At 44.1% G+C, this 27,567-nt stretch overlaps 1 protein-coding gene across 3 annotated transcripts in view; it reads left to right on the top strand.

Moving 5' to 3' along the window:
- The window catches only part of ANXA4 (annexin A4), a 121,870-nt gene that overhangs the window by 11,064 nt on the left and 83,239 nt on the right, over positions 1 to 27,567 (top strand). For all 3 annotated transcript variants that reach the window (XR_012230990.1, XR_012230989.1, XM_073569096.1), the window contains exon 2: positions 6,510 to 6,561. Coding sequence is in view for 1 of the 3 variants with exons in the window: in XM_073569096.1 (XP_073425197.1) it covers positions 6,553 to 6,561 (9 nt within the window). In the remaining 2 variants the exon portion in view is untranslated. The remainder of the gene's footprint in view (positions 1 to 6,509; positions 6,562 to 27,567) is intronic.

Genomic DNA, 27,567 nt, shown 5'->3' with positions numbered 1-27,567 from the left:
GGTATCCTTCCGCACTGTATTCCTCCGCCACTTAAAAAAAAAAAAAGTCCCTAGTCTCACTTTATGCCATTGCTGCGTGGGAAATTCCCACACAGCAATGGCATAAAGTGAGACTAGGGACTTTTTTTTTTTTTTAAGTGGCGGAGGAATACAGTGCGGAAGGATACCTACCTTCCGTCATTGGATTCCTGCAGCCCGTAGAGAACGGCAGCAACAGCTGATGCTGCAGTTCTCTACCCAAGATCGTCGTGGGACACACTCGTGGACTGCTTCGGATCGTGGGTGAGTATTTTTGTGGTTTGTTATGTTAATATTTATTCCGGAAAAGACAATGGCTTCGGGGAACAATGTGACAAGTATTGGTAAGTATGTTACTCTATGATGTATGTGGTATGTATGTGGTATGTATGTGGTATGTATGTGGTATGTATGTGGTATGTATGTGGTATGTATGTGGTGGTTTTTTTTTTTTTTTTTTTTTTTAAGATTTAACACATTAGCCGGATGATGGGACTACTACTGTCCCATCATTGGCTAATGTGTCAATCACTGTCATGGTAGCAGGCATCGCCCGATGGGACTTGTAGTCCCATCGGACGATGCTTGCACAGCCCCCCGGGCAGGCCGGCACAGCCCCCCGGGCAGGCCGGCACAGCCCCCCGGGCAGGCCCGAAATGACGGCGCATCATGATGCGCACACACCGCGCATCATGATGACGTCAGGCTGTCAATCAACTTTGAATTCCGATGCCGAATTCCGATATTGAAAAAATATCGGAAGTCGGTATCGGAATTCCGATACAGCAAGTATCGGCCGATACCCGATACTTGCGGTATCGGAATGCTCAACACTACTGACAACATAAAAAAACGACCTAAATGAGGTATTGCTGTAACCGTACTGACCCGAAGAATAAAGCCGCTTTATCAATTTTACCGCACGCGGAACGGTGTAAACGCACCCCCCAAAAGAAATTCATGAAACGCTGGTTTTTGTTCATTCTGTGTCCCAAAAATCGGAATAAAAAGCGATCAAAAAATATCACGTGCCCGAAAATGGTACCAATAAAAACGTCAACTCGTCCCGTAAAAAATAAGGCCTCACATGACTCGGTGGGTCAAAATACGGAAAAATTATAGTTCTCAATATGTAGTGGTGCAAAAACTATTTTTACAATAAAAAGCGTCTTTTAGCATGCGACAGCTGCCAAATATAAAAACCGCCATAAATAGTAAATCAAACCCCCCGTTATCACCCCCTTAGTTAGGGAAAAAATAATAAAATTAAAAGAAAATGTATTTATTTCCATTTTCCCGTTAGGGTTAGGGGTGTGTTGGGGTTAGGGTTGGAGTTAGAATTGGGGGGTTTCCACTGTTTGGGCACATCAGGTGCTCTCCAAATTCAACATGGCGTCTGATCTCAATTCCAGCCAATTCTGAGTTGAAAAAGTAAGAGTTGAAAAGCTCTGCCATGCGCCCAAACAGTGTTTTACCCCCACATATAGGGTATCAGCCTACTCAGGACAAATTGCAAAACAACTTTTGGGTCCAATTTCTCCTGTTACCCTTAGGAAAATAAAAAATTGCGGGGCAAAAATATCATTTTTGTGGAAAAAATGATTTTTTTTTTTATCTTCACGCCCGGCGTTATAAACTTCTGTGAAGCACTTGGGGGTTCAAAGTGCTTACCACACATCTAGATAAGTTCCGTGGGAGGTCTAGTGTCCAAAATGGGGACACTTGTGGGGCGTTTCAATAGTTTAGGTACATCAGGGGCTCTCCAAACGCACATGACACCCGCAGACCATTCCATCAAATTCTGCATTCCAAAACGTCACTACTTCCCTTCCGAGCCCCGACGTGTGTCCATACAGTAGTTTTCTCCCACATATGGGGTGTCGGCGTATGCAGGACAAATTGGACAACTTTTGGGGTTCAATTTTTCCTGTTACCTTTGGGGAAAATAAAAAATTGGGGACTAATTGATGTTTGTGGAAAAAATACAATTTTTATTTTCATGCCCGGGCATTATAAACTTCTGTGAAGCCCTTGGGGGTTCAAAGTGCTCACCACACATCTAGATAAATTCCTTAGGGGGTCTAGTTTCCAAAATGGTGTCATTTGTGGGGGGTTTCCACTGTTTTGGTACATCAGGGGTTTTCCAAACGCGACATGGTGTCCGATCTCAATTCCAGCCAAAAACGTCAAATGGCGCTGCTTCCCTTCCGAGCTCTGCCATGCGCCCAAATAGTGGTTTACCCCCACATGTGGGGTATCAGCGTACTCAGGACAAATTGCACAATAACTTTTAGGGTCCTGTTACCCTTGGGAAAATAAAAATTGGGGGTGAAAAGATCATTTTTGTGGAAAAAATGATTATTTTTTTTTAATTGCACCGCTGTACGTTATAAACTTCTGTGAATCCCTTGTGGGTTCAAAGTTCTCAACACATATCTAGATAAGTTCCTTGGGGGGTCTAGTTTCCAAAATGGGGGGTCACTTGTGGGGGGTTTCCACTGTTTGGGTACATCAGGCGCTCTCCAAATGTGACATGGCATCCAATCTGAATTCCAGCCAATTTTGCATTGTAAAAGTCAAACGGCACTCCTTCCCTTCTGAGCTCTGCCATGCGCCGAAACAGTGGTTCCCCCCACATATCAGGTATCGGCGTACACGGGACAAATTGCACAATAACTTTTGCAGTCCAATTTCTCCTGTTACCCTTGTTAAAATAAAAAAAACTGAACCTGAAGTTTTTATTTTTTTTTTTTTTTTTGTTTTTTTGTGAAAAGAAGTTAAATGTTCATTTTTTTTTAAATATTCAAAAAATTCCTGTGATGCACCTGAAGGGTTAATAAACTTCTTGAATGGTTTTGAGCACCTTAAGGGGTGCAGTTTCTAGAATGGTGTCACTTTTGGGTCACTTTTGGGTATTTTCTATCATATAGACCCCTCCAAAGTGGCTTCAAATGTGATGTGGTCCTAAAAATAAAATGGTGTTGCAAAAATGAGAAATCGCTGGTCAGGTTTTAACCCTTAACTTCCTAACAAAAAAATTTTGGTTCCAAAATTGTGCTGATGTAAAGTAAACATGTGGGAAATGTTACTTATCAAGTTTTTTGTGTGCCGTATCTCTGTGATTTAAGGGCATAAAAATTCAAAGTTGGAAATTTTCAAAATGTTCGCCAAATTTCCATTTTTTCACAAACGCAAGTTATTTTAATGAAATTTTACCACTATCATGAAGTACAATATGTCAATCACCGGGATCCATGGAAGCGTTTCAGAGTTATGACCTCATAAAGGGACAGTGGTCAGAATTGTAAAAATTGGCCCGGTCATGAATGTGCAAACCACCCTTGGGTGTGAAGGGGTTAAATCTTCAAAAATAAACTGCATATATATATTCTAGAATACCCGATGCGTTAGAATCGGGCCACCATCCAGTTTATAATAACGACCCCATGTAATGCATACACCTCCTAATAACTGAAGTCTAGAGAACATGCCACATATAGATGGAAGATGCTACTCTTTCCTGATCTAAACAGGTGTTAGACAATAGACTACGTGGTTATACAAAGGGACAGGTGTCAAGGAAGAAATGTCTAATCTTTGCAAATTATTAACCACTGTCAAGAAAAAGATCAAGATAAGCAAAATGAGTCAAATTTTAGCAAAAAGTCCTGAGATCGGAGCAGCCGTTGATTTGCATTCCCGATAAACTTCCTGACTTACGTTATGTTCTTGGTGTATAGCGACTGTCTGTGTATGGGGGCAACCAATGTACTAAACAAATAAGCTGGAAAGAGGATTATTTTGGGGCTATTTGAGATGCAAATGGGAGGAACCATATTGTATTTAAATCTGTGTTTAACCCTTGGTGATGAGTCTCATCTGTTAAGTATCTTGTTCTTTTGAAATTTTTGATAATTTGGCATTATGTAACAAATGGAAGCGGAGGCAGAGGTGAAGTTCACATTCGTTTTTTATTTTTAAAGTGGGACCACAGTCCTGGGGGCTCCGAAGGGGGCGTAACTAGTGAGCCCCTGGTAACCGTAGTAAAGCCCCTCAGACAGGACCAGAATGGAATACCCAGAGGACACAGGTGCTACCTCCAGTTAGACCCCAAACACGTGGCAGCTGTCCCAGTGGGACCTAAAGGGATAACAGAAATGACAGCAGAGTCCGTAATGAGACGGGTCCTGGATCCGGGTAGTGGTAAGTAGCTTGTTCCAGTGACCTTGACACCGTCCTCTGACTCGGATGGCTGTTGGCAGAACTCTATGGCTTTCGCCCAGATGATTGCAGGTATAACCAGGGTTATCAGGATTCAGCTATTTCTGTGGAGACACAGCATAAGAAAATGCTCAGAGGTTAACAACAGATTCGGATGTAGCAATGATTGATACTCGTAGCTCCGGCGCTCTCCCTATGGAGGAGAGGCCAGAAATGGCAGCCAGTGCGCTGCCATTGGATAATTGCTTATTTTGATAAATGCACGCTGTCCCTTTTAAGAAGCCAGGGGGCGTGCGCGCGTGCCCTAATAGCTCTGGTTGAAGACCTGCCGACAGGAGGTGGGGGAAGGGGAGAGAACTGAACGCTGAGAAGCGGGATGGGACACACAGAGCCGGCTGCTGCACAGCGTGCAAGGCACGAGGTGAGTGCCCTGAACGGGGAGCAGCGACAGACTGAGGTGCAGAGCCAGGACTGGGTGTAACACATTATATTAAAACTGACTGCATAGGGTCAAAGGCAGTGGAGACCTTTGGACAAAACTTCTCGTGATCGCCCTCGTTTAGAAAAATGGGAATTTTTACCATAATATAGCCACCCACATTGTATTGTCAAATCTCTCTGCATTGAAAATGTCCAGTTCTGTTTTCAAAAGAAGGAAACTTTGAATAACACTCCTACAATCTTATATAATTTTTATCAAATCTGATGGAAGTAAAGTTCTGGACGAGAGGTATGTGTCACTGACGTAGCTATCAGTGATGTAAGTCCTGGAGATGAAAGGTTCCAGCATCCTGTATACTAGTGTTCCCCCAACTCCAGTCCTCAAGGCCCACCAACAGATCATGTTTTCAGGATTTCCTTTGTATTGCACAGGTGAAGCAATTATCACCTGAGCAATACTAAGGAAATCCTGAAAACATGATCTGTTGGTGGGCCTTGAGGACTGGAGTTGGGGAACCCTGCTGTAGACTCTGAGCCCTCGCGGGCAGGGTCCTCTCTCCTTCTGTACTTGTTTTCCTCATGTTTATTGTACTTGTCTATATTTGCCCCTTTTCACATGTAAAGCGCCATGGAATAAATGGCGCTATAAAAATGTATAATAACAGTAGGTTGCAGAGATGTTTGTTTTAGAGACCAGACTTGGTGTGGGTTTTAGGAGCGTCCAGAAGAGCTTGGGTGGGAATGGTTGTTCCCATAGCTCCAGCCCAGGATTTCAAGGTCCTATCTAAGGCAGCTGAGCTGTGTGTGGGAGGAGGAAAACCCTGTAGAGTTTGACACACTTGGCCACTGTCTAAAAGAACTGGACTTTGATGTAATATGGATGAGCTTGCATTGCTAGACATTGTATGGACGGATTTATTTTTGTTTACTCTTGTGCTGAATAAGGCTGTGTTCTTGCTTTTGAGTCTGGAAGTGTATGGAGACAATAAAACTTTTCTTGTTGGACCAGAGACATTGCCTGTGTAAGCTAGAGGCTGTCAGCGTGTATCCCTACGCTCCCTTAACACACCCTAAAGGCTCATTCGGATGTCTGAGATTGGACTGCAATGTGTGGACTGGCTGCAGCTCTCTTGTGTCAGCTTTATTTCTAGGAGGCTGTCGCGCTCTGGTCAGAAGAGCCGAGATCAGACCAACTTGCATGGACGTCTGAATGAACCCTTTAAAAAGTATTTTGGATGTGTTCTACCTGTACAAGCCTTATCTGTTTAGTCTATATGTGCATCATATGGTCTCATTTAGGATGTTCCGCATAAAGAATGCCGGTGTTAATTCCACCTCCATTGTGCGAGAAATGGAGCTAAAGTGGTTATCAGATTTAGACAACATCTGGAGTAACATCTGACACGTTAAAAATGGAGTGCTCAGTATGGAGTGTGGTTTTCCCCCCCCCCCCCCACCATACTGAACACCCCAATGTCAATGTACAGTATATGGTAGCCTTTACATTATCTAAACACAAAAGTGCTGTACAGTCTTCATGCAATATTTTGCTTTGCCTGTTCAATTTTTGTCTTCAAGCTATTGTTCATGTATCTAGGCAGATATGTTTCCTAGTCGCCATCTACACTGGGACCTTGAATTGTGGTTTCATAAAAATCCATCGGCATAAGATATTCTCCGTCACCTGTAATAATGGGTAGCCAGGGACATTATGTGACATGGCAGGCAGGCCTTTTTATTTATTTTTCTATTCTTCTTGCTAATCACATGTGGATGTAAACATCCTTTTTCCTTTCTGTAATATACGTCTTATCTGTTTTTTATTGCAGCTGACATCTGTCTAATAATCTGTGGTGTCATTAGGAGCGAATCATGGCTGCAGTAAGTATTCCCCACACATCAGTATCTTTATTACATGAGCTGTAAATAGATTTTACGGAGCTGTGATTCCACCTGTTGCAACAAATCGCCTTCTATTGAATCCTCCACTTATCCCCAGATTCATTATTGTTATACATTGGGGAAATAATAATTTGATACACTGCCAATTTGGCACGATTTCCCACCTACATAGAATGTAGGGGTCTCTAATTTTTATTGTAGGTACACTTCAACTGTGAGACGAATCTAAAAATAAAACAATCGCATTGTATGACTTTTACATAATTTGCATTTTATTGCATGAGATTAAGTATTTGATCACCCACCAGCAAGAACTCTGGCTCTCACAGACCTGTTAGTTTTTCTTTAAGAAGTCCTCCTACTCTGCCCTCATTACCTGTATTAATTGCACCTCTTTGATCTTGTTACTTGTATAAGTATACCTGTCCACACAATCACACTCCAATCTATCCACCATGGCTAAGACCAAAGAGCTGTACAAGGACAGCAGGGACAAAATGGTAGCCCTTCACAAGGCTCGAATGGGCTACAGGACAATAGGCATTGGCAAGCAGTTTGGTGAGAAGACAACTGTTTGTCATTCATATTTTAATAAATGTACCGTCATCTTTTGTTTCTATCTTCCTCGGTCTGGGACTCCATGCAAAGTCTCGCCTCGTGGGGCAAGGATGATTCTAAGAATTATGGGAAATGGGAACCTATTCTCAATACACACCTCTATGAAATAACATACACAGGAGAGAATTAGACTATTTGGGGGGTGGGGGGAAAAAAAAACAAGGGTTGATATATTTGCGTCAGGCATATATGGGGGGTATATTTGTTCCTTTGAGCATTTAAAACTCATGAGAAAAAAAAATTCAGACTTCTATAAGTATTTACAACTGCGACATGCCTTTATGGCTCAGGATAATATAACACCATTTTAGAGTATCTACTAACGGGTTACTAGACCATGTTGTCAAAGCAAAAAGGACGAAAGGGTTGACTACTTTAATATGTCAATCTCTATTGAGTACAATTTTGGGAGACCCTATGGCACTCACTAAGTCCTGGTGGGAAGGGGAGGTGGGACAGATATCATCTGAAGAGTGGGAGGACATGCTGGAAGCTTCAGGTAAATTATCAATACACAGTGCAGATAAGATCCCAGTTGTTCCTTAGTCATGGGGCTTATAGGACACCAAAGATGATGAAAAAAATGAAGTTGAGACGTGAAGATGAACGCCTGAGATGTAGTAGAGAAGAAGCTGACCTATTACATATGTTTTGGTCATGCCCCAAGCTTGGAGGGCTATTGGGGATGTGGATAAATTGGTCAGAGAGGTGTTTAATGTACATTTGGACATGAAACCAAAAATGTGTTTTCTGGGGAATTGTGGTGTTAATGCATCCATTCAATTGGGAACAGGTATATTGAAATTTTGGCCAGCAACATCCTTCCCTCAGTAAGAGCACTCCAGATGGGTGGGTATTCCAGCATGACAGTGACCTGAAACACAGCCGCGGCAATGGAGTGCCTCCATAAGAAGCATTTCAAAGTCCTGCAGTGGCCTAGCCAGTCTCCGGACCTGAACCCAATAGAAAATCTTTGGAGGGAGCTGAAACTCAAAGTTCACCAGCGACAGGCCAGAAACCTGAAAAGATCTTGGGATGACCTATATGGAGGAGTGGGACAAAATCCCTACTGCAGTGTGTGCAAACTTGGTCCAGAACTACAGGAAACGTCTGACCTCCGTAATTGCAAACAAAGGATTTTATACCAATTGTTAAGTTCTCTTTTCCTATTGTATCAAATACTCTTTTCATGAAATAAAAATACAATTTAATTATGTAGAAATCATGCAAAGTGATGCTCTCTCTCACAGATGAAGTATGTGCGATAAAAATTACAGACCTCCCTTTTTTTTTTTTTTTTTTTTTGGGAAAACTTGCAAAATTGGCAGAGTATCAAATACTTATTTTCCCCACTGTATAGCGATTGTCCTAAAACGAGCTTGTCACCAGATTTCACACTACTAACTATATTAGTAAATAGATTTTGGTCCTGATGAGACTAGCGTGAGATTTCAGAAATCTCCTTCACTTTGCTGGTATAGGAAAATAATGTGCAGGAAAAATGGCAGTAAAGCACTATCAGCCTGTTCACATTTTACTTTTCTTCTTAGAGTCAAAGTGCACATTGTATTTATTTAGTAATTTCAGTCCAGGTAGAGTGAGAGCTTATTAATACGAGTGTATTCAGTCTCTGCCACCCAACCTGATAAAAGGGGGGGGGGGGGGAGAGACAGCAATTCGGTGTCCCTCCTTCCGGTTGCTGCTGACGTGTCTCCATGCTCCGTATACACTGCAGCTGTCGGACAGGGTGGGCGGAGACTAAATACATTTGGATTAATGAGCTCTAACGCTTTAGCTGGACTCCTAAAATGGCTAGTTTTATTATCTGAATTCTACAGCCTTTCTGACGTGCATTTTTCAAAATAACTCGGTCAGTATGCAATCTTAACTCCTATTCGGACCTCCTGATATGCATGTTTTCAGATTTTCCTCTTTCTGGAGTGTCTCTCTGTAATGTAGGCTGGATGTGATGTGTGTGTGTGTGTGTGTGTGTGTGTGGGGCTACTGCTGTATTCACCAGCTACTAGCTCATATGTTCTCTTCTTTAGACTGTTTTATTGGCAATCTTGTGAGTTTCTTCCCTCTACATTATATTGAGGTCTACGTACAAACTTTCATTTAGAGGAGTATTTCCAGAATCTACTTATCCCATCTATGATGGGATATAATTTGCTTATCACTGGGAGTCTGATCATGAGACTGTAGATCTAGACTGGAGTGGAGGTCTGCATGGTCAACCTTGTTTCCATTCATTGTCTACAGCAGGGTTTCCCAACTCCAGTCCTCAAGGCCCACCAACAGATCATGTTTTCAGGATTTCCTTAGTATTGCTCAGGTGATAATTGCTTCACCTGTGCAATACAAAGGAAATCCTGAAAACATGATCTGTTGGTGGGCCTTGAGGACTGGAGTTGGGAAACCCTGGTCTACAGGACTGCTTTACAAAGCCCTATACGGAGCTAAGCTATTTCTGGCTGTCCTATAGACAGTTAATACAATGGGTCTTAACCATTCATATCTTCGCTCCATTTGAGTCTGGGCTTTGAGAGCTTGGGACTTGTTTGTATTTTTTGGGAGTTCCAAGTATTTTATAGGGGGGAGGTGGGGTCCTCTCTTTGCCAGTGATAGGTTAAAAAGAGCCTTTCCCTCTGTAGAACTTGTCCAGTATGCCAGACAGATCACTGATTTGGATGGGTAATGCTGCTATTTTGTTGGGGCTGCAGAGACGTCGAATAAATGTAGGCACCTACCCCCTACAATAAAAGCTAGATCGCAAAGTGCCCATCTGCTAGGATCTCCAGCCATCCTCTATTTTCTAGATGGCCTCCCAAGAACATTTAGGCTGTGTGGCTGGACATTTGTATTCACCCGGTGCATTTAGTGCATCCAGTCATACAATGGTACTAGGAGGCTGTGAATATGGTGTCTGCAGCAGTACATGCATCTGTATATCAAATATAGGCCCTGTCCTATTTTTGCACATTTCTAATACCACAACTTTTGTATAAGTGGCGGTGGATAGACTGCTTCATTCCGCTCCTGTGTATCTGACTGTTGGTAACCGGATAAGTATTTGCTTGCATGAATCATATAACGAGCTTTATTCCATGTTTGCTCATCTATAGAAACTTTCCCTATTATGTAATAGTTTGAAGTCTGGGCAGAATGTAAACCATAGAGATAAGGGAGGATTATCATCTGTTATGTTCGGCAAGCAACTTGCTGGGCACAGGGGATCTGAGTGAGCGCTTTAGGGATTCCTTAATAGTTACAACAAAAACAAAATGCTAGTCCCAAAGGTAAACTAATGCTTGTCATGTTGTGGAGGCGATGGTGATGAGCGAACAAGCTCTGATAAGGTGTTATCAGAGCATGCTCGAGTGCTAACCGAGTGTTCGGCGTGCTCTTATATGTTCGAGTCCCCTCGCCTGCATGTCTCGTGGCTATTAGACAGCAGCAATAGGTGCAGGGATTACCTAAAAGCTGCAAGACATGCAGGCGAGGGGAGTCGAACATATTATTTGAGCACATCGAAGACACTCGATTAGCACTTGCGCATGCTCGGATAAGACCATCACTAGTAGACAATGCACTTTGATTTGTGAGGATCCCCAAAAAATTGATGTGGCAGTAGCTAGAATCTCAAAAAAAAAAGAAAAAATAGTTCTCTGTAAAGATCATATTGATAAAAGAAAGTAAACTGACACTTCCCTTAAGAGAGCATGGGAAGCAGCAGCTGTGGTTGTTTAAGCCCAGTATTTCCGATAGATCCCTAATTGGTTCTGGGAATTGGACTCCCAGGTAAAAAATGGATGTCCAAGAGATCAACTTCTGGAAGCTCTGCATACGATTCAGGAGGTGGCGGATTTCCTAGCAGATGCATCTGTGGATAGGGTTATTTTGGCCGCCCATGCCCTTTCTTTAGAGCTCCTTGACTTAAAATCTGCTCATTGGTTTCCCATTCTAAAAAGAAACTTTGTGCTTTGCTCTGTCGGGTGGTGAGGGATGGTATGTTTTGGGTTTTTTTTTTTTTTTTTTTTTTTTTTTATTTGTTTGTTTTTTATCTTTCTGTTTCTATGCAGTAAATCACATTTTAGAGGAAGTGGAGGCGGGGGCAAAATATTTCCTTACTCCCACCCTTGCCTCCCCCCGCCCCCCCCCCCCCCCCCAAAAAAAAATTTTTCATCGCTTTGGAAAAATCAGGTGGGAATATAAAGCTCTTGGGTTGAGAGAACCATTTAAAAACTGCAAATTGGAAATCCACCATAAGGCTTAAATACCAGTTTTTTGTTTGGCAGAGCTGGACCTGAAGGATGCATATTGCCATTCCGATACCTCCAGACCATCAGAAATTCCTCAGGGTAGCTAGTGAAGATCGGAGAAAACTGCAGTACCAGTGCCTTCGCTTAGGCTATTTCCTAATTATATGATACTTGAAGGAAGACTGTACAAAAGCAGTTAATCAAGTCCGAGCTGTGTTGGATAGTGAACAAAGTCTAATCAAAATTGAGACCTCCTACATGTTCAGACTATCTTGGGGGATTTTTTTTTTTTTTTTTTTTTTTTTAGGGGTCATCTTCTGCAGGAGAAGACTTGAAAACCCAACACAGAACCCTAAATGATCAGGCAAATTGTGAGGTTTTGATAACCGGAGCAATGTTCTGTTAAACTCATTAGCCTCTACAATTTCAGCAATGCAGTGGGCCTAAATTCATACGAGACTCGGTAGGCAATGCAGGTCAAGATGATGGATAATCTAGACCTAAATTCCAGTTATCTGCAGCAGTTTGGGACTCCATAATCTGGTGGTTGGTGCTCTGAGGACAGTAAATATGGACAAAAGTCCAGAAGGGTGGTGACCTAGATAGACCCTGAAAAAATGTGACTGTGGCATTACAATGAGGAAAAATTCTTAATGTAAAGGAATTGACAGTAAAGCATTACAGGTTTCACAGTGGATTTCTGGGAGAAATATAGTGGTAGTGTTCGACAACCGTGCCATATACAAATCATTGGGGAAGAGGGACCAGATGAGGTCAACAAATGGACGAAGTGATGAAGACCTTCCAGTAAGCAGAACAGAATATTTGCTTCCTCTTTGCTCGCTGCCTAAAAAGGTACAGAAAATTTCATAGCCAACTGCCTAAGCCTTATTGTACTCAAGGGTAGTGGCCTTTGAATCTTCAGGCAGATCTGTGCCTTGTGGAGTCTCCCAGAAAATAGACTTATTAACTACAAAGGAGGATTGACACGTGGACAAAATTTCTGCCCTGATTCCAGGGGAATCCCTAAGTCAGGTGGGTTCTCTTCTGCAGAAGTGGGACTTTTGTCTGGCCTATGTGTTTCCACCCTTTCCTATAATTCCAGTGGTGTTGGGGAAGATTGCCCCCCTTCTGGCCCAGAAGGGCTTGGCTGAGAATTGTCCCCCTCAGACCCCTGGACACTGCCTAACCTTCCCAGCCTTCTGTCTCAGGGGCCAGTCCTCCACTCTCGGGTTCGCAGTCTGCGTCGCACTGCCTGAAGCTTGAGGGGATTGTCAGCCAGGGGGTTCTCGCAGGCGTTGTTTTCTACTCTCCTTCTAAACAGGAAAAAAGTTGCCTCCTTTTTGAAATATGCTATGGCATACATTTTTAGCATTCCCTGGCCAGAGTCTAGCAATGCAGCATCCGGCTCCCCTTAGAGAAGTATTAGAGTTTCTTCATAAGGGTTTAGAGAAGTGCCTGTCTACCAGTACACTACAGGTTCATGTCACTGACTTAGGAGCTCTGATCAAAAAAAGGTCGCTGACCACCCATGGATACGAAGATTTATCTAAACTTCCTTTTGCATCCAGACTAGTGAGGGGCCTTAGAATAGCTCACTGGGAATTGAATCTAGTATTAAATGACCTTATGTGGGATCCCTTTTTGAGGCAATTTCATCTGCAATTATTGGGGTACTCGCACTTAAGTACTTTTGGTGGCTCTAACCTCAGCTAAGCGGGTGGATGAGTTACAGGTCATTTCGGTTAATCTACCCTTCACAACCTTCCCAGACGACAAGGTGATCCCAAAACCTGATTCGGGAGAAAAGCTGGAAGTAGTTTCCTGTTTTCATAGATGCCAGAAAATAGTTTTGCCGTCTTTCTGTGAGAATCTTAAATCTCAGGGCGCGTTAGTTTTTCTCATTCTTTGGATGTCAGGAGGTGCCTGCTTTAAAATAAATCAGGGGTTTGTGACTTCAAAGTTAAGTCCTCTTCAATATTTGTATTTTCTGATGGTGCGAAATAAGGGTAAGGCTGGTTTCAGACTTGCGTTATGAGGCGCAGGGCTGCTGCTAAGCTCCGCCCCTGGCTGCTCCTCCTCCAGTTAGCTCCGCTTATGGGCGCATGACTCTGCATGCGACCAGCGTTCCCTATGTTTAGCGTTGGGTGCGCTGGTATGCTTTTGCCGGCGCATGCGCCCTTTTAGCGCTGCGCCGACGTGCGCCAAATGCACAGTGTTGCATTTTTGTGCGCTGGGCGCAGCGCCAAAAGGGCGCCGGCGAAAGCATGCCAGAGTACCCAACGCTAAATATAGGGTACGCTGGTCGCATGCAGAGTCATGCGCCCATAGGAGGAGCTGACCGGAGGGGGCGGAGCTTAGCAGCGGCCCTGCGCTGCGCCTCCTACCGCATGTCTGAAAGTAGCCTAAGGAGGCTAGTAAATCCACCATAGCTAGGTGGATTAGAACAGCCATAACCTTGACTCGGCATCAGGTCAGAATCTTCCTCTAGAGATTAAGGCTGTGTGCACACGCTGCGGATTCCGCTGCGGATTAATCCGCACGGATTTTGCAAAAACCGCAGATAATCCGCAGGTCCAAAGACCTGCGGATTATCTGCGGTTTTGCCTGCGGTTTGGTCCTGCGGATTCACTATCTCCACAATAGTGGAGATAGGAACCCGCAGCGGTTTCCGCAGAAAGAATTGACATGCAATTCTTTCTGCGGATTCAAAACCACAGCAAATCCGCGCGGTTTTTTCCGCAGCGTCGGCACAGCGTTTTTTGTTTTTCCATTCAAATGAATGGTACTGTACACCGCAGCTAAAACTGCTGCGTGTCCGCAGCGGCCAAAACCGCTGCGGAAACGCAGCGGAATCCGCAGCGTGTGCACACAGCCTTAGGCTCATTCTATAATGGCTATGGCTACCTCTTGGACAGAGAATGCTAATGCTTCCATTGATCAGATCTGCAAATACAGTCTGGTCCGTTCCCTCTACTTTAAACACTACAGGTTTAATATGACTGATATTTCCTTTGGAAGAAAGGTTCTTTCTGCAGTGGACCCTCCCTAGGGATTTCTCCTATTAGTCTCTCAGTACAGTGCTGTCAGGGTGTAGGGAAAAGATAATTACTTGCTTATAATTGGATTTTTCCAAACTATGAAAACACCTTGCTTATTCCCTCCCTTACTTTTTATGGTGGTGGAATGCCTTTTCCCTCTTATTCACTTGATGAGTGGGTGGGAAGGGTATTTATATGATGTTTAGCTTATATATAATATTTTTTTTTTTTTTTTTTTTTGGTGTTTCTAAAGACACGTTACATAGAATCGTAGAGTTGGAAGGGACCTCCTGGGCCATCTGGTCCAACCCCCTGCTCAAAGCAGGATTCGCTAAATCATCCCAGTCAGATGTTTGTCCAGCCTCTGTTTGAAGACTTCCATTGAAGGAGAACTCACCACTTCTCGTGGCAGCCTGTTCCACTCATTGATCACTCTAACTGTCAAAAAGTTTTTTCTAATATCTAATCTGTGTCTCCTCCCATTCAGCCTCATCCCATTGCTTCTAGTCTTTCCTTGTGCAAATGAGAATAAAGTTGATCCTTCTACAATGTGACTGCCCTTTAGATATTTGTAGACAGCTATTAAGTCTCCTCTCAGTCTTCTCTTTTGCAAACTAAACATTCCCAAATCCTGCAACCTTTCCTCATAAGACAGGGTTTGCAGACCGGTCACCATTCTGGTCGCTCTTTTCTGAACTTGCTCCAGTTTGTTGATGTCTTTTTTAAAATGTGGTGCCCAAAACTGGACACAATATTCCAGATGAGGTCTGACCAAAGAGGAGTAGAGGGAAATAATTACGTCACGTGATCTAGACTGTATGCTTCTGTTAATACATCCTAGAATTGCATTTGCCTTTTTTGCTGCTGCATCACACTGTTGACTCATATTCAGTCTGTGATCTATTAGTATACCCAAGTCTTTTTCACATGTGCTGTCACTTAGCCCTATTCCTCCCATTCTATATATGCTTTTTTTCATTTTTATTGCCCAGATGTAGTACTTTGCATTTCTCCCTGTTAAAAACCATTCTGTTAGTTGCTGCCCACTTCTCCAGTTTATTTAAATCTTTTTGAATCCTCTCTCTCTCTTCTCTAGTATTAGCTATCCCTCCTAGCTTTGTGTCATCAGCAAATTTAATCAGTTTACCCTCAATTCCTTCATCTAAATCGTTGATAAAGATGTTGAACAATACAGGGCCCAGGACAGAGCCCTGTGGTACCCCACTTGAGACATTCTTCCAACTGGATGTGCAGCCATTTACGACCACTCTTTGGGTCCGATCACTAAGCCAGTTATGAATCCACCTAACAGTTGCCTTGTCCATTCCATACTTAGTCATTGTTTCAATAAGGATTGTATGAGAGACTTTGTCAAATGCTTTGCTGAAGTCAAGATATACTATATCTACAGCATTTCCTTGATCCACCCAATCAGTGATACCGTCATAGAAGGAAATTAAGTTAGTCTGACATGACTTATTAGTTACAAACCCATGCTGACTCTGTTTAATCACTTCATTCTTATCCATGTATTGACATACATGTTTTTTAATAATTTGTTCAAAGATCTTTCCTGGTATAGAAGTCAGACTCACCGGCCTATAGTTGCCTGGGTCCACCTTCTTCCCCTTTTTGAAGATAGGAACAACATTTGCTCTTCTCCAGTCTTCTGGCACTTCTCCTGTTCTCCAAGAATTTTCAAAGATTATGGAGAGGGGTTCAAAGATTTCTTCTGCTATCTCCTTCAGTACTCTGGGGTGTAATTCATCTGGACCTGGAGACTGGAATTCATTTAGGTTAGCTAAGTGTTTCCTCACTATCTTTCTGTTTATAGATATCCTGGATTCTTCTATTCCCTTAATAGGACAGTGAATAACAGTTGATGTTACATTTCCTTTCTGAGAGAAAACAGATGCAAAATAGGAATTTAAAAGTTCAGCCTTCTCAACATCCTGTCTTACCATTTCATCATTTTCATCCTGTAAAAATCCTATAGCATCTTTGACTTTTCTTTTACTTTTGACATATCCCCAAAATCCTTTATTATTGCTTTTGACATCTCTTGCAAGCCTCAATTCATGTTCAGCTTTAGCTAATCTGATTTGTGCCCTGCAGGTTCTGCAGACAGCATTATATTCTTCTTTAGATATGCCTCCCTCTTTCCATTTTATAAACACTTTTTTCTTCCTTTTTAGCATGTGCTTAAGTTCTGTGTTCATCCATCCTGGTTTCCTTAAATGCTTCCTATTCTTCCCTCTTTTCGGAATTGTTAACAACTGTGCTTTGAGAATTTCATTTTTCAAGATTTCCCATCCTTCCTGGACATTTTTGTCTTTAAGGATATCCAGCCATTGGATCCCTCCAATTCTCTTTCTGAATCCCTTAAAATCTGCCTTTCTGAAATCTAACCTTGACGTCTGAGTCTTCACAGGTCTTCCGCCTCTAGTTATCCAAAATTCTAAAATAGCATGGTCGCTACCTCCTAGGGTCCCAGCCACTTTTACCTCCTCAACCATTTCCTCCCTGTTTACAAGGATTAGATCCAAGGTAGCAGTCCCCCTTGTTTTCTCCCCTACCTTTTGGAAGATAAAGTTGTCAGCAAGAGAGGATAAGAATTTCCTTGACCTGTTAGTTTTGCCTGAGAGAGATTCCCAACAAATGTCTGGATAGTTGAAATCTCCCATGACAACTATGTCATATTTTTTGGAGAACTTGGCCATTTGATGCATAAAGAGTTCATCCATATCTTCAGCTTGCACAGGCGGCCTGTAGTAAATGCCTACAATGGTGTCCTTTCCATTGTTCTGTCCTTGTATTCTTACCAAACAGTTTCCACAGAACTCCCAGTCTCTGAAGCTTCAATCTCTGTGCAGATATACGCGTTTCTAACATACAATGCGACACCCCCTCCTCGTTTATCAAGTCTGTTTCTTGCAAATAAGTTGTATCCTTCTAGTCTTGTATTCCAATCATGTGTATTGTCCCACCAAGTTTCAGTGATTCCAATGACATCATATTTCTTTTCCTGTGTTAGTAGTTCCAATTCTCCTTGTTTGTTGCCCATGCTTTGTGCATTAGTATAGAAACATTTTAGTTTGTGATTGGTTTCTCTTTCTCCAATATTTTTATTAATTAGATTCTTTCGTCTTTGTTCTTCCTTTCCACTTCTAATAGCAGAGTTCTCAATAGCATTTGTCAGGTGTATGGCTTTTTCTGGTCTTTTGCTTCCCTTCCCATGTTGTTCTAGTTTAAAGCTCTCCTTACAAGTGTAGCAAGGCGACTTCCAAATACATGTTTTCCAGTCTTCGTAAGGTGTAGTCCATCGTATAAGTAGTTCACTCCGTGATCCAGAAATCCTCTTATGCTCTGTAAACACACTGCGGGAAGACGAGAAATGTGGCCTTTTTATTCGTAGGTTTCCTGTTCCTGGGGGTGACTACTCTCTCCATATAGTGCTATCATGGTTTGGGAAAATCGAATTACTGGTAAATCTTCAATTTTAGTACACTGTACTCAGTGTAGTCTCTACCTATGCTTGTGATTTCAACACTCAACATTGAAATTGAAACTCTATGAAATGTTGTGCAATCTTGGAAATCGCTGGATTATTAGACATGGAAATACCGTATGTTAATTGTTGGAAATTTTTTTTTTTTTTTTTTTTTTTACATCTCGTTTTGTTTCAGTATGATCGCCATACGCTGAAAAATCCACACTTGCATGCCTTGGCTGATATCAATAATGTTCTTAATGGTTGGTCTGAGGAATCTTCTGCCACTCTGAATGCACTTGGGCAAATCGTCAAGATCAGCTGCTAGCAGCTCCCTTTGCCATTGTCCACCAAGATTACCCAGATGAGTGAAAAGTCTGAATGCTGCAGTCCATGGTAGCATGAGCAAAATGCGGCCTAGCGTTGTTGTGTTTTGGGGAAAAAACGCTCCTTTGACACTTTGGAGAAATAGACTAACTACTTATTCCACAATGGATGCATTTCGTACCAGACATAACATTAGTCTTCACATACCAAGCTTAAGACTTCAAACCATGTCTACACAAACCATCAAAAGGCGTTTGGATGACATTGGGCTATGAGCCAGACGTCCTGCTACAGTTGTTCCATTTGACTAACAGCCCTCATCCCAAACACAATCATGGTGCTTAGAAAGACATAAATGGAGGCTGGAATTAATAATAATAATTATTTTTATATAGCGCTAACATATTCCGCAGCGCTTTACAGTTTGCACACATTATCATCACTGTCCCTGTTGGGGCTCACAATCTAAATTCCCTATCAGTAGGTCTTTGGAATGTGGGAGGAAACCCACGTAAACACGGGGAAAACATACAAACTCCTTGCAGATGTTGTCCTTGGTGGGATTCGAACCCAGGACCCACTGAGCCACCGTGCCACCCCAATTGAGGTATAACCTTCTACAGAGTCCTTCTTTTGTCTTGGACACTGATAACTGGAGATGTTCATGTGGTGTCCAGGTTAAGGCTATTAAGAGGCCTTTGAGGGCACGTTACATCGGACCTACTCCTGGGACTATGGTGTGCGATGGCATAATGTATGATGGATCCTTGCAGTCTTCACTCCATGCACATCCACATCTCGCCGTTAAATAATTGGTTGTGGGGTGATCATATCATGACATTCCCTTTTCTTTTTCAGTGTTGATTCTGTTGGTGCTGCTTGTATCACGCAATGATTTGATACGTGGACTGTATTATGATCTGGGATTGGATATGTAGACTGTATCATACATTAGTATTAGATGCTCTAAGTGTATACCATGCAAGGATTAGCTAAATGTCTCTACATCACACGCTGGGATGAGAATCATGTATCTGCGGGCTATTATCGCACACAATGGGCATTATATATGCAGGTCTGCGCGTCACGTCACATACTTTGTGATATCTGCGGCTCTGCTATGTCAGCATAAAGTCTCATTCTGAGGTCTGAGGTGTTGCGCTGGTATAGCAGAGCTCAGTAGTGAGATTAATACACTACTACAGTGTCAGCGATAGTGAGCACAAGTCGGTAGCCTGACCTTGTACTACTCGTACAAGGCTGCTGACCTGTTCTCACCACTGGAAGAAGTTACTGCTGCAGCACAACTCCCATTGTTCAGAGCTGTGCGGCGGTGGTAACGTCTCCCAGTGGTGAAAACGGCTGAGTAGCTTTGTATTAGTAGCACAATACCAGGCTGTTGACCTGTGCTCATCGCTGCATCTCCAAGTTCCTGGCATTACAACAGCCTGTCTTGTACATGATGGCGCTACCTCTGTAATGCTTGCCACTCCTGTCAAAGCTCACCACAGAACACTATGAGTGGTGACCGGAGGAAATTGTAGTTCGGAGCCCAGCTCCAGACTACATTGCAATGGTCCAAACTACACCAACAGGTGTGTATCGAGCAGCCCAGGAGGTGTTCCCTGCTCACTGCTGGAGGCAGCCACAATGCTGGAGATGCGGTCAGACACTGACCAGAGTCCCTATGCCCAGGGGCTGCCGTATTTGAGTTGTGCTCATAAACTTGCCAACCAGCAAATAAATGGCAGTGGCTTTAGGAAAAAATAAATTTGACTCTACACTTAAATTAATATTAAAAATAATTACATAATCATGAATATAAAAATCAAAGCGCATTCCCTCGTAAAGCGGATCTGGATTATTAAGCCACTAGCGATCAGTAGTTATATCTAGGGGATGATTTACCTCCCACTCTTTTTTTTTTTTTTTTTTTTTTTTTTTTTTTTTTGTGTGTGTTGCACGCTGTCCACAGCTAAGACATATATTCCCATTAGGCCGGAGTCACAGTTGCCGTATGTAAAATCAGTCTGATTTTTCTCAGCCGAGAATCTCAGAAGTGTTCTCCGTATGTAATCCGTTTGCAGTGTGATTTCCTCGCACCTAGTATCCTTATGGCATATTACTCTTTACGAGTCTGGCTAGTCCCGTGTTTGAGACTCTTAAATGAGGCTCCACAGACTTTATTTGCATATTCGTATTTCCCAGGGAGCAATGCACCTAGGATTTCACTGATTGAGCGCCTTTGCCGGCTGCCGCAGTGTTTTCTTTGACTGGTCTCCCTGAGCTCAGTGATTGTTTCGTGATGTTGGTCTACTAGGCATTGCTCCCACCTAGCCAGAATCCTACTCTACACTGATGAGGGGCAACACCCCGAAACAGCTGTCTGTGGATGGATACCTGGACTTGGTATTTCCCTTGTCATATCTGTAAACTCGTGAAGAGCTGGATATTGACTTAAAGGGCCACTTAATATGGTGGTTTCCGAAAGGAGCCACCCCTTGGCTGTGTCCTTCCCTGGAGGCTCCACGGACTTTATTTGCATATGGCATATTATTGGCCCACGTGCACATCTGAAATTCTCACGGTGATCAGCTGTGAATATGTGAGGAGCCTGCAGGCACATAGGATGCAAAAGGCTAATGGGGATAACTTCAAGGGAACTTGTCACCCCCTGCAGGCGTTTTTAAGTAAAAGAGCCACCTTGTGCAGCACTAATGCTGCATTCTGTCAAGGTGGCTCTTTTATTTAGTGTCCCTTCCACCGCCAAAATAATCATCTTTAAAATTAGTCAGACATACCTGAAGTTTGTCAGGGGGGCTGGTCTTTTCCCCTCTGACAGACGCCTCACATACTTCAGTCATGTCCTGCTTTTAAATTTGGGGGGGGGGGGGGGGGTGGCGGCACCTGCCCTCCTGTCAAACTTCAGGTATATCTGACCAATTTAAAAAAAAAACAACACTATTTCTGCGGTGGAAGGGGCGCTATTTAAAAGAGCCACCTTGACAGGATGCAGCATTAGTGCTGCACAAGGTGGCTCTTTTACTTAAAAATGCCTGGAGGGGGTAACAGGTTCCCTTTAAGGAACAGGGACAAGTAAAGCTGACTGTACCATTAAATGTAACTTATCACTCAGGCGCCAGTCATCACTGGCATTTTCTCACGGTCCTGAGGTCACAGAAGTTCAGCCCAGCTGCGAGAACAGCTTCTGTGAATAGCGCTGACGTCACTGAGTCTGCGCGCCCTCACAGCCTGACCCGTGCTGAAGTCTGGAGCGTGTGAAAATGAATTGGAATTTTCCCACGCTCCAGAGTTAATCCCTCGCCAGGCTGTGAGGGCATGCAGACTCTGTGACGTCAGCGCTATTCACTGAGGCTGCGCTGGCAGCATCTCCTCATTCACCAGTGGCTTTTCAGCCGGGACGGTCGCATCTTGGCACTGACCATGTTGAAAAATGTATATCCCCCAGATACGGATTACGGCGTGGGACAACAAACAGGTAAGGTATTTTTTTATTTTATATTTATTACAGGAGAACGAGAGCTTCGCGTGGTTTAGGGGTGTTTTGTAGGTATGGTTTAATTAAGAATAATAAAAGATTTTTTTTTTATTGGGTGTCTGTGTCTTCTTGACAATTTGACGATATGGGATTAGTAATTGACGCCTCTCCATTATTAACCTCGAGGCTTGATGTCCCCTTTCAACCCCCCAACTATTACCCTATATGCCACCGCTACAGGGCAGTGGGAAGAGCAAGGCTATGTACCAGAACTGGCGCATCTCAGAAATGTGAATTTTCTGGGGCGGCTGAGAGCTGATGGTTTTTAGCCAGGGAGGGGCCATGATCCATGGCCTCTTTCTAGACTATTAACATCAGCTGAACCCCTTAATCACCCCTGCATCCGTCTGCTATCAATGCTTTATCTGTCCTTTTTGGATTCTTCCTTCCCCCCCCCCCCCTCTTCCTGACTTCTAATTAATCCCTGCTGCCCCTCCTTCCTGTTCACACCTGGGCCTGTTTGATGTGCATTTGAACTGTTAGGGTATGTGCACACGCTGCGGATTCCGCTGCGGACCCGCAGCAGTTTTAGCTGCGGTGTACAGTACCATTCAAATGAATGGTAAAAAAGAACCGCTGTGTAGACGTTGCGGAAAAATCCGCGCGGATTTGCTGCGGTTTTGAAACCGCAGAAAGAAGTGACATGTCAATTCTTTCTGCGGAATCCACAGCGGGTTCCTATCTCCACCATTGTGGCGATGGTGAATCCGCAGGACCAAACCGCAGATAATCCGCAGGTCTTTTGACCTGCGGTTTTTGCAAAATCCGTGCGGATTAATCCGCAGCGTCTGCACACACCCTTATAATTTCAGAGCCATTGGTCTGTTTAGACCCTGGTCTCTCATTAAAGGATGTCATTTAAGGATAACAATAGAAATATGCCAGAAATGAGCCATAAGTGAACAGAAGGTATGCCTAAACTCTGTTTACATATACTAAATTTCTTTCTTTTAGCTCCACACTTACCCTTACCATGCTGACATATGCTCTAATGGTTTTGCCACCATTACTCCTAACTCTCCTTCACTATCCACAAACCCCAGCACCATCTAACCAAGTAATAATCTCTCCTTCCCTCTTGCTCCCCCACCTGACCTAATCCGCTGACCTGCTCCTCAAGCTCAGATCTCTCCTAATAACACATAAAACAAATCACCTACTCTCCTCCTCCCACCTGCTTTGCCTCTCTGCTTCTCCTCACAGCTGGCGACATATCTCCCAATCCTGGACCCCCACAGCTCATACCTTCCATTATTACCCCCCTTCTATCGCTCCCAATCCAATATAAACACCCAAAATCGTTCCAACCTAAAATACGTGCCCTTGACGCCCAGCTCCCTCTCTCTGGATCACTCTGGAATGCCCGATCCATCTGCAATATACTCCATGTGATTCATGACCTCTTTACCTCTCGCAATTTTTCCTGCCTTGGCCTCACTGAAACATGGCTGACACCTTACGACATCGCCTCCCCTGCTGCACTTTGCTATGTTGGTCTCCACTTCACCCACACTCCTCGCCCTGGCTACAGACATGGTGGAGGAGTGGGCCTTCTCCTTTCTTCCAACTGTACCTTCAACCCAATCCCACCTCTTCCCTCCCTTATCCTCCCCTCTTTTGAAGTCCGCTCTGTCCACATCTATTCTCCCTACAACCTCCAAGTGGCTGTCATATACCAACTTCCAGGCCCAACCACTGCCTTCATCGACCAATTCTCTACATCGCTTCTTCACTTTCTCTCTGCTGACATTCCCACCATCATCATGGGTGACATCAACATCCCCATTGACACCCACCAGTCTGCAGCCTCCGAACTCCTGTCCCTTACTTCATCCTTTGGACTTATTCAGTGGTCCTCCTCAGCCACGCACCCAGACGGACACACATTAGACCTGGTCTTCACCTGTCTCTGCCCCCTATCTAACTTCACAACCTCCCCTCTCCCTCTATCTTACCACCATCTACTCTTTCTCATCACTGCCCTCCTCACCTGTCACCCATGTCCAGCAACTCGCGCACCCCTGCAAATCAGCTCTCGCCTCTGCTAAACAGGCCTACTTTACATCCCTTGTATCTTCCTTATCCCACGACCCTAAACAGTTGTTCAATACTTTTAACTCCTTCCTCCGCCCACCACTGCCCCCTCCAACTTCCCTAATCTCTGCTGAGGACTTCACCATGCACTTCAAAAACAGGATAGACCAAACACGGCAAGTCTTTATTAGTCAACCACCACACTCCCTTTGTATACCAGACCAATGCCCAAACCCCATAACCTCCTTATCCAACATCACTGAAGGGGAGCTTTCTCATCTTCTCTAAAAAGCACACCTCACCACTTGTGCACTCGACCCCATCACACCTCACCACCACTCTTATCCCATCTCGTCAACCTATCACTAACTTCCGATACCTTCCCTTCTGCTTTCAAACATGCCACAATCACGCCTAGCCTCAAAGCCAACCCTTGACCCAACCGCTATGTCCAGCTATCGACCAATATCGCTGCTCCCATTCGCTTCCAAACTCCTAGAGCAGCACATCCACGCTGAACTTTCCTCCCATCTCTCATCTAACTTGCTCTTTGACAATCTGGTTTCTGCCCCCGTCACTCTACTGAGACAGCCCTGACCAAAAATTACTAACAGCCATAGCGAATGGACAATACTCTATACTCCTACTTCTAGACCTGTCCTCTGCCTTCGACACAGTTGACCACTGCCTCCTACTACAGATCCTCTCTTCCTTTGGCATCAAAGACCTTGCTTTATCCTGGATCTCCTCATACATCTCCAACCGCACGTTCAGCATCTTCCATGCTCCTCCCACCCTCTCTGTTGGAGTCCCCCAAGGCTCTGTTCTAGGACACCTACTCTTCTCCATCTATACACTTGGCCTGGGGCAACTCATAAAGTCCCACGGATTCCAGTACAACCTTTATGCCGATGATACTCAGATCTATCTCACTGGCCAGATGTCACCTCCCTGCTCTCCAAAATCCCGTAGTGTCTATTAGCCATATCCTCCTTTTCCCGCTTCCTCAAACTGAATGTGGACAAATCTGAACTGATCATCTTTCCCCCATCTCACAGATCTTCCTTATCTGACCTATCTATAACAATTGACATCACGCTTTCCCATGTACCGGAGGTCCGCTGCCTCAGAGTAACCCTTGACTCTGCACTGGAGGTGGCATGAGGTGGAGAGAGCTTAGATGTGCGGTTTGAAGGACAGGGCAAATTTTTCCAGAATCCGTCCCATCCTCAACCCTCACTCTACTAAAATGCTTGTGCGTCTCTACTACTGCACCATCTTTTTCTGTGGCCTCCCTGCTAACACCCTCGCACCTCTCCAGTCCATCCTTAACTCTGCTGCCTGACTAATCTCTCTCCTCGCTAGTCCTCCGCTTCTCCCCTCTGCAAATCTCTTCAATGGCTCCCACTCCCTCAGTGTATCTAATTCAGATTACTAATACTGACCTACAAAGCCATCTATAACCTGTCTCCTCCATATATCTCTGAACTAATCTCCCGATATCTTGCCTCATGTAATCTCCGATCCTCCCAAGACCTCCTTCTCTCCTCCACACTGATTCGCTCCTCACTCAACTGCCCCCAAGACTTCTTTCCGAATAGCCCCCATCCTCTGGAATTCTTTGCCCCAACACGTCCGGCTATCAACCACTCTCGGATCCTTCAGACGGAACCTGAAAACCATCTCTTCTGGAAAGCCTACAGCCTGCAATGATCCCCGCTACCGCCTCACCATCACTGGAGCTGCTGCAACCCCCCAACCTACTGTCTCCTTCCGCACCATCCTGTAGAATGTAAGCCTGCAAGGGCAGGGTCCTCGCTCTCCTCTATATCAGTCTGTGATTGTTAGTTTGTTTAGTGTAAGTGATATCTGTAACTTGTATGTAAGCTCTTCTCATGTACAGCACCATGGAATCAATGGCGCTATATAAATCAGCCCTCAGCTGTCTGCATAGCCTTTGCTGGTTATTAACCCCTTTCTGACATATGACGTACTATCCCGTCCATGTGCCCTGGGACTTAATTCCCAAGGACGGGATAGTACGTCATAGCGATCAGCGACGCCCCCGGGGGGGAGCGCCACTGATCGTGGCCGGGTGTCAGCTGATTATCACAGCTCACACCCGGCACTATCCGCCCCGACACATTAACCTCCGGCACACTGCGATCAAACATGACACACCTGATGTGATGTGCAGTGTCGCACTGTTGTGGGGGTCTCGGGGAGCCCCCTTCCTGCCGATGCTTCCCTGATCCTCCGGTACAATGCCATCATGTTGGTCCATGACCGCCCCTTACACGTAGTGCCGGGTGTCAGCCTCCTTCCCTGTAGGTCCCCGGATCCAATATGGCCGTGGGGGCCTGCAGGGAGGCGGCTTCCTCAGTGCCTGCAAAGCGCAGGCATGAGGAAGCCTTGTGCAGCGCCTGTCAGATCACTGATCTGTCACAGCGCTGTGTGACGTGACAGATCAGCGATCTGACACATGACAGTGATGTACCCCCCCTGGGACAATGTAATGAAGTGTTAAGAAAAAAAAAAAAAAATTCCCTAATTCATTTATCTCAGAGGATACATTTTGTGAGATAAGATATTGTTTAAAAACAGTCGGTAAAATATTTTACCTCTCAAAATGAATCCTCTGTGATCCCCTGCTGTAATGTCAGTATTGTCTTTTGCTTCCTCCCTTGCCCAGGAGCTGTGGTATGCTCCGTACACAGACAGATATTTTTTAAAATGAACTTTCGTTCGTGGGAAAACCCCCTGTAATGTGACCGGCTTCCTCTGCCTGTAGACACGTCGTGCATCTGCCGCCCAGGATCAGCTGAATCACTGCACGGAATTCATGCAGTGCGACTGTGTTCCGCTGGTGGTACCACACAATAGGCTGTTACCAGCAGCAGTTTCCATATTGAGACACCCATCACTTGGGTGTCCCAATATGGCGGTCGGTCAACTTCTGCTTGGAATTCTGGGATACGGTGACATCTAGACAGAACAGGAAATGAAAACATTACAAGGCAATTATATAAATAGATAGGGGGACCCCATGCCACTTTTTTTCCGTAAAAGAATCTTTTATGCATTAAATGCATGTCAAGAATTTTGCACACTACACTAATTGTATTTGTCACTGACATGTAGATATCTTCCTATTTTTTTTTTTTTAAATGGACTGGCTGTATGTAATCCATGTCCCCTATCCTGTCGGCTCCTGCAGTGAGTTTACAGAAACCGACAAATGAGTTAGTGGCTATTCTTCTATCTATCGCTCTCTGCAATATATAAAATGTGTATATACCTATGGCAAAAATTAAGAGACCACTGCACAGTTTTATAAAAATCAGCTTCTCTAACAGCCATTCCATTCCCAGTTGAATTCCAACCAGAGTACACCTCATTCTATGTAATGTGCTTCTGATTAGGTGATCACCTGAACCAAATCGTATTTAACAAAGGAAAGTATAAAAAAACCCTGCTGTGGTGTTCACAATCCTCTTGCAATAGGACAAGCTGGATGGCAAAGCAAGTGCTAGTAATATCCCAAAACTAATAGGAATGAAAAAAATAACTTTTAACCATGCCAAAGGAGTTGAAAAGACTAGAGTGAGGAAAAGGGCTCAGTTTCTGCCTTTACTAGCCGAGGGATACAGTGAG

Source organism: Dendrobates tinctorius, unplaced genomic scaffold (assembly GCF_039654945.1).
Source record: "Dendrobates tinctorius isolate UK_male_01 unplaced genomic scaffold, ASM3965494v1 ptg000022l, whole genome shotgun sequence".
NCBI classification, from domain to species: Eukaryota; Metazoa; Chordata; class Amphibia; order Anura; family Dendrobatidae; genus Dendrobates; species Dendrobates tinctorius.
Note: the sequence above shows the minus strand (reverse complement) of the source record. Positions and strands in the feature narration are given on the sequence as shown.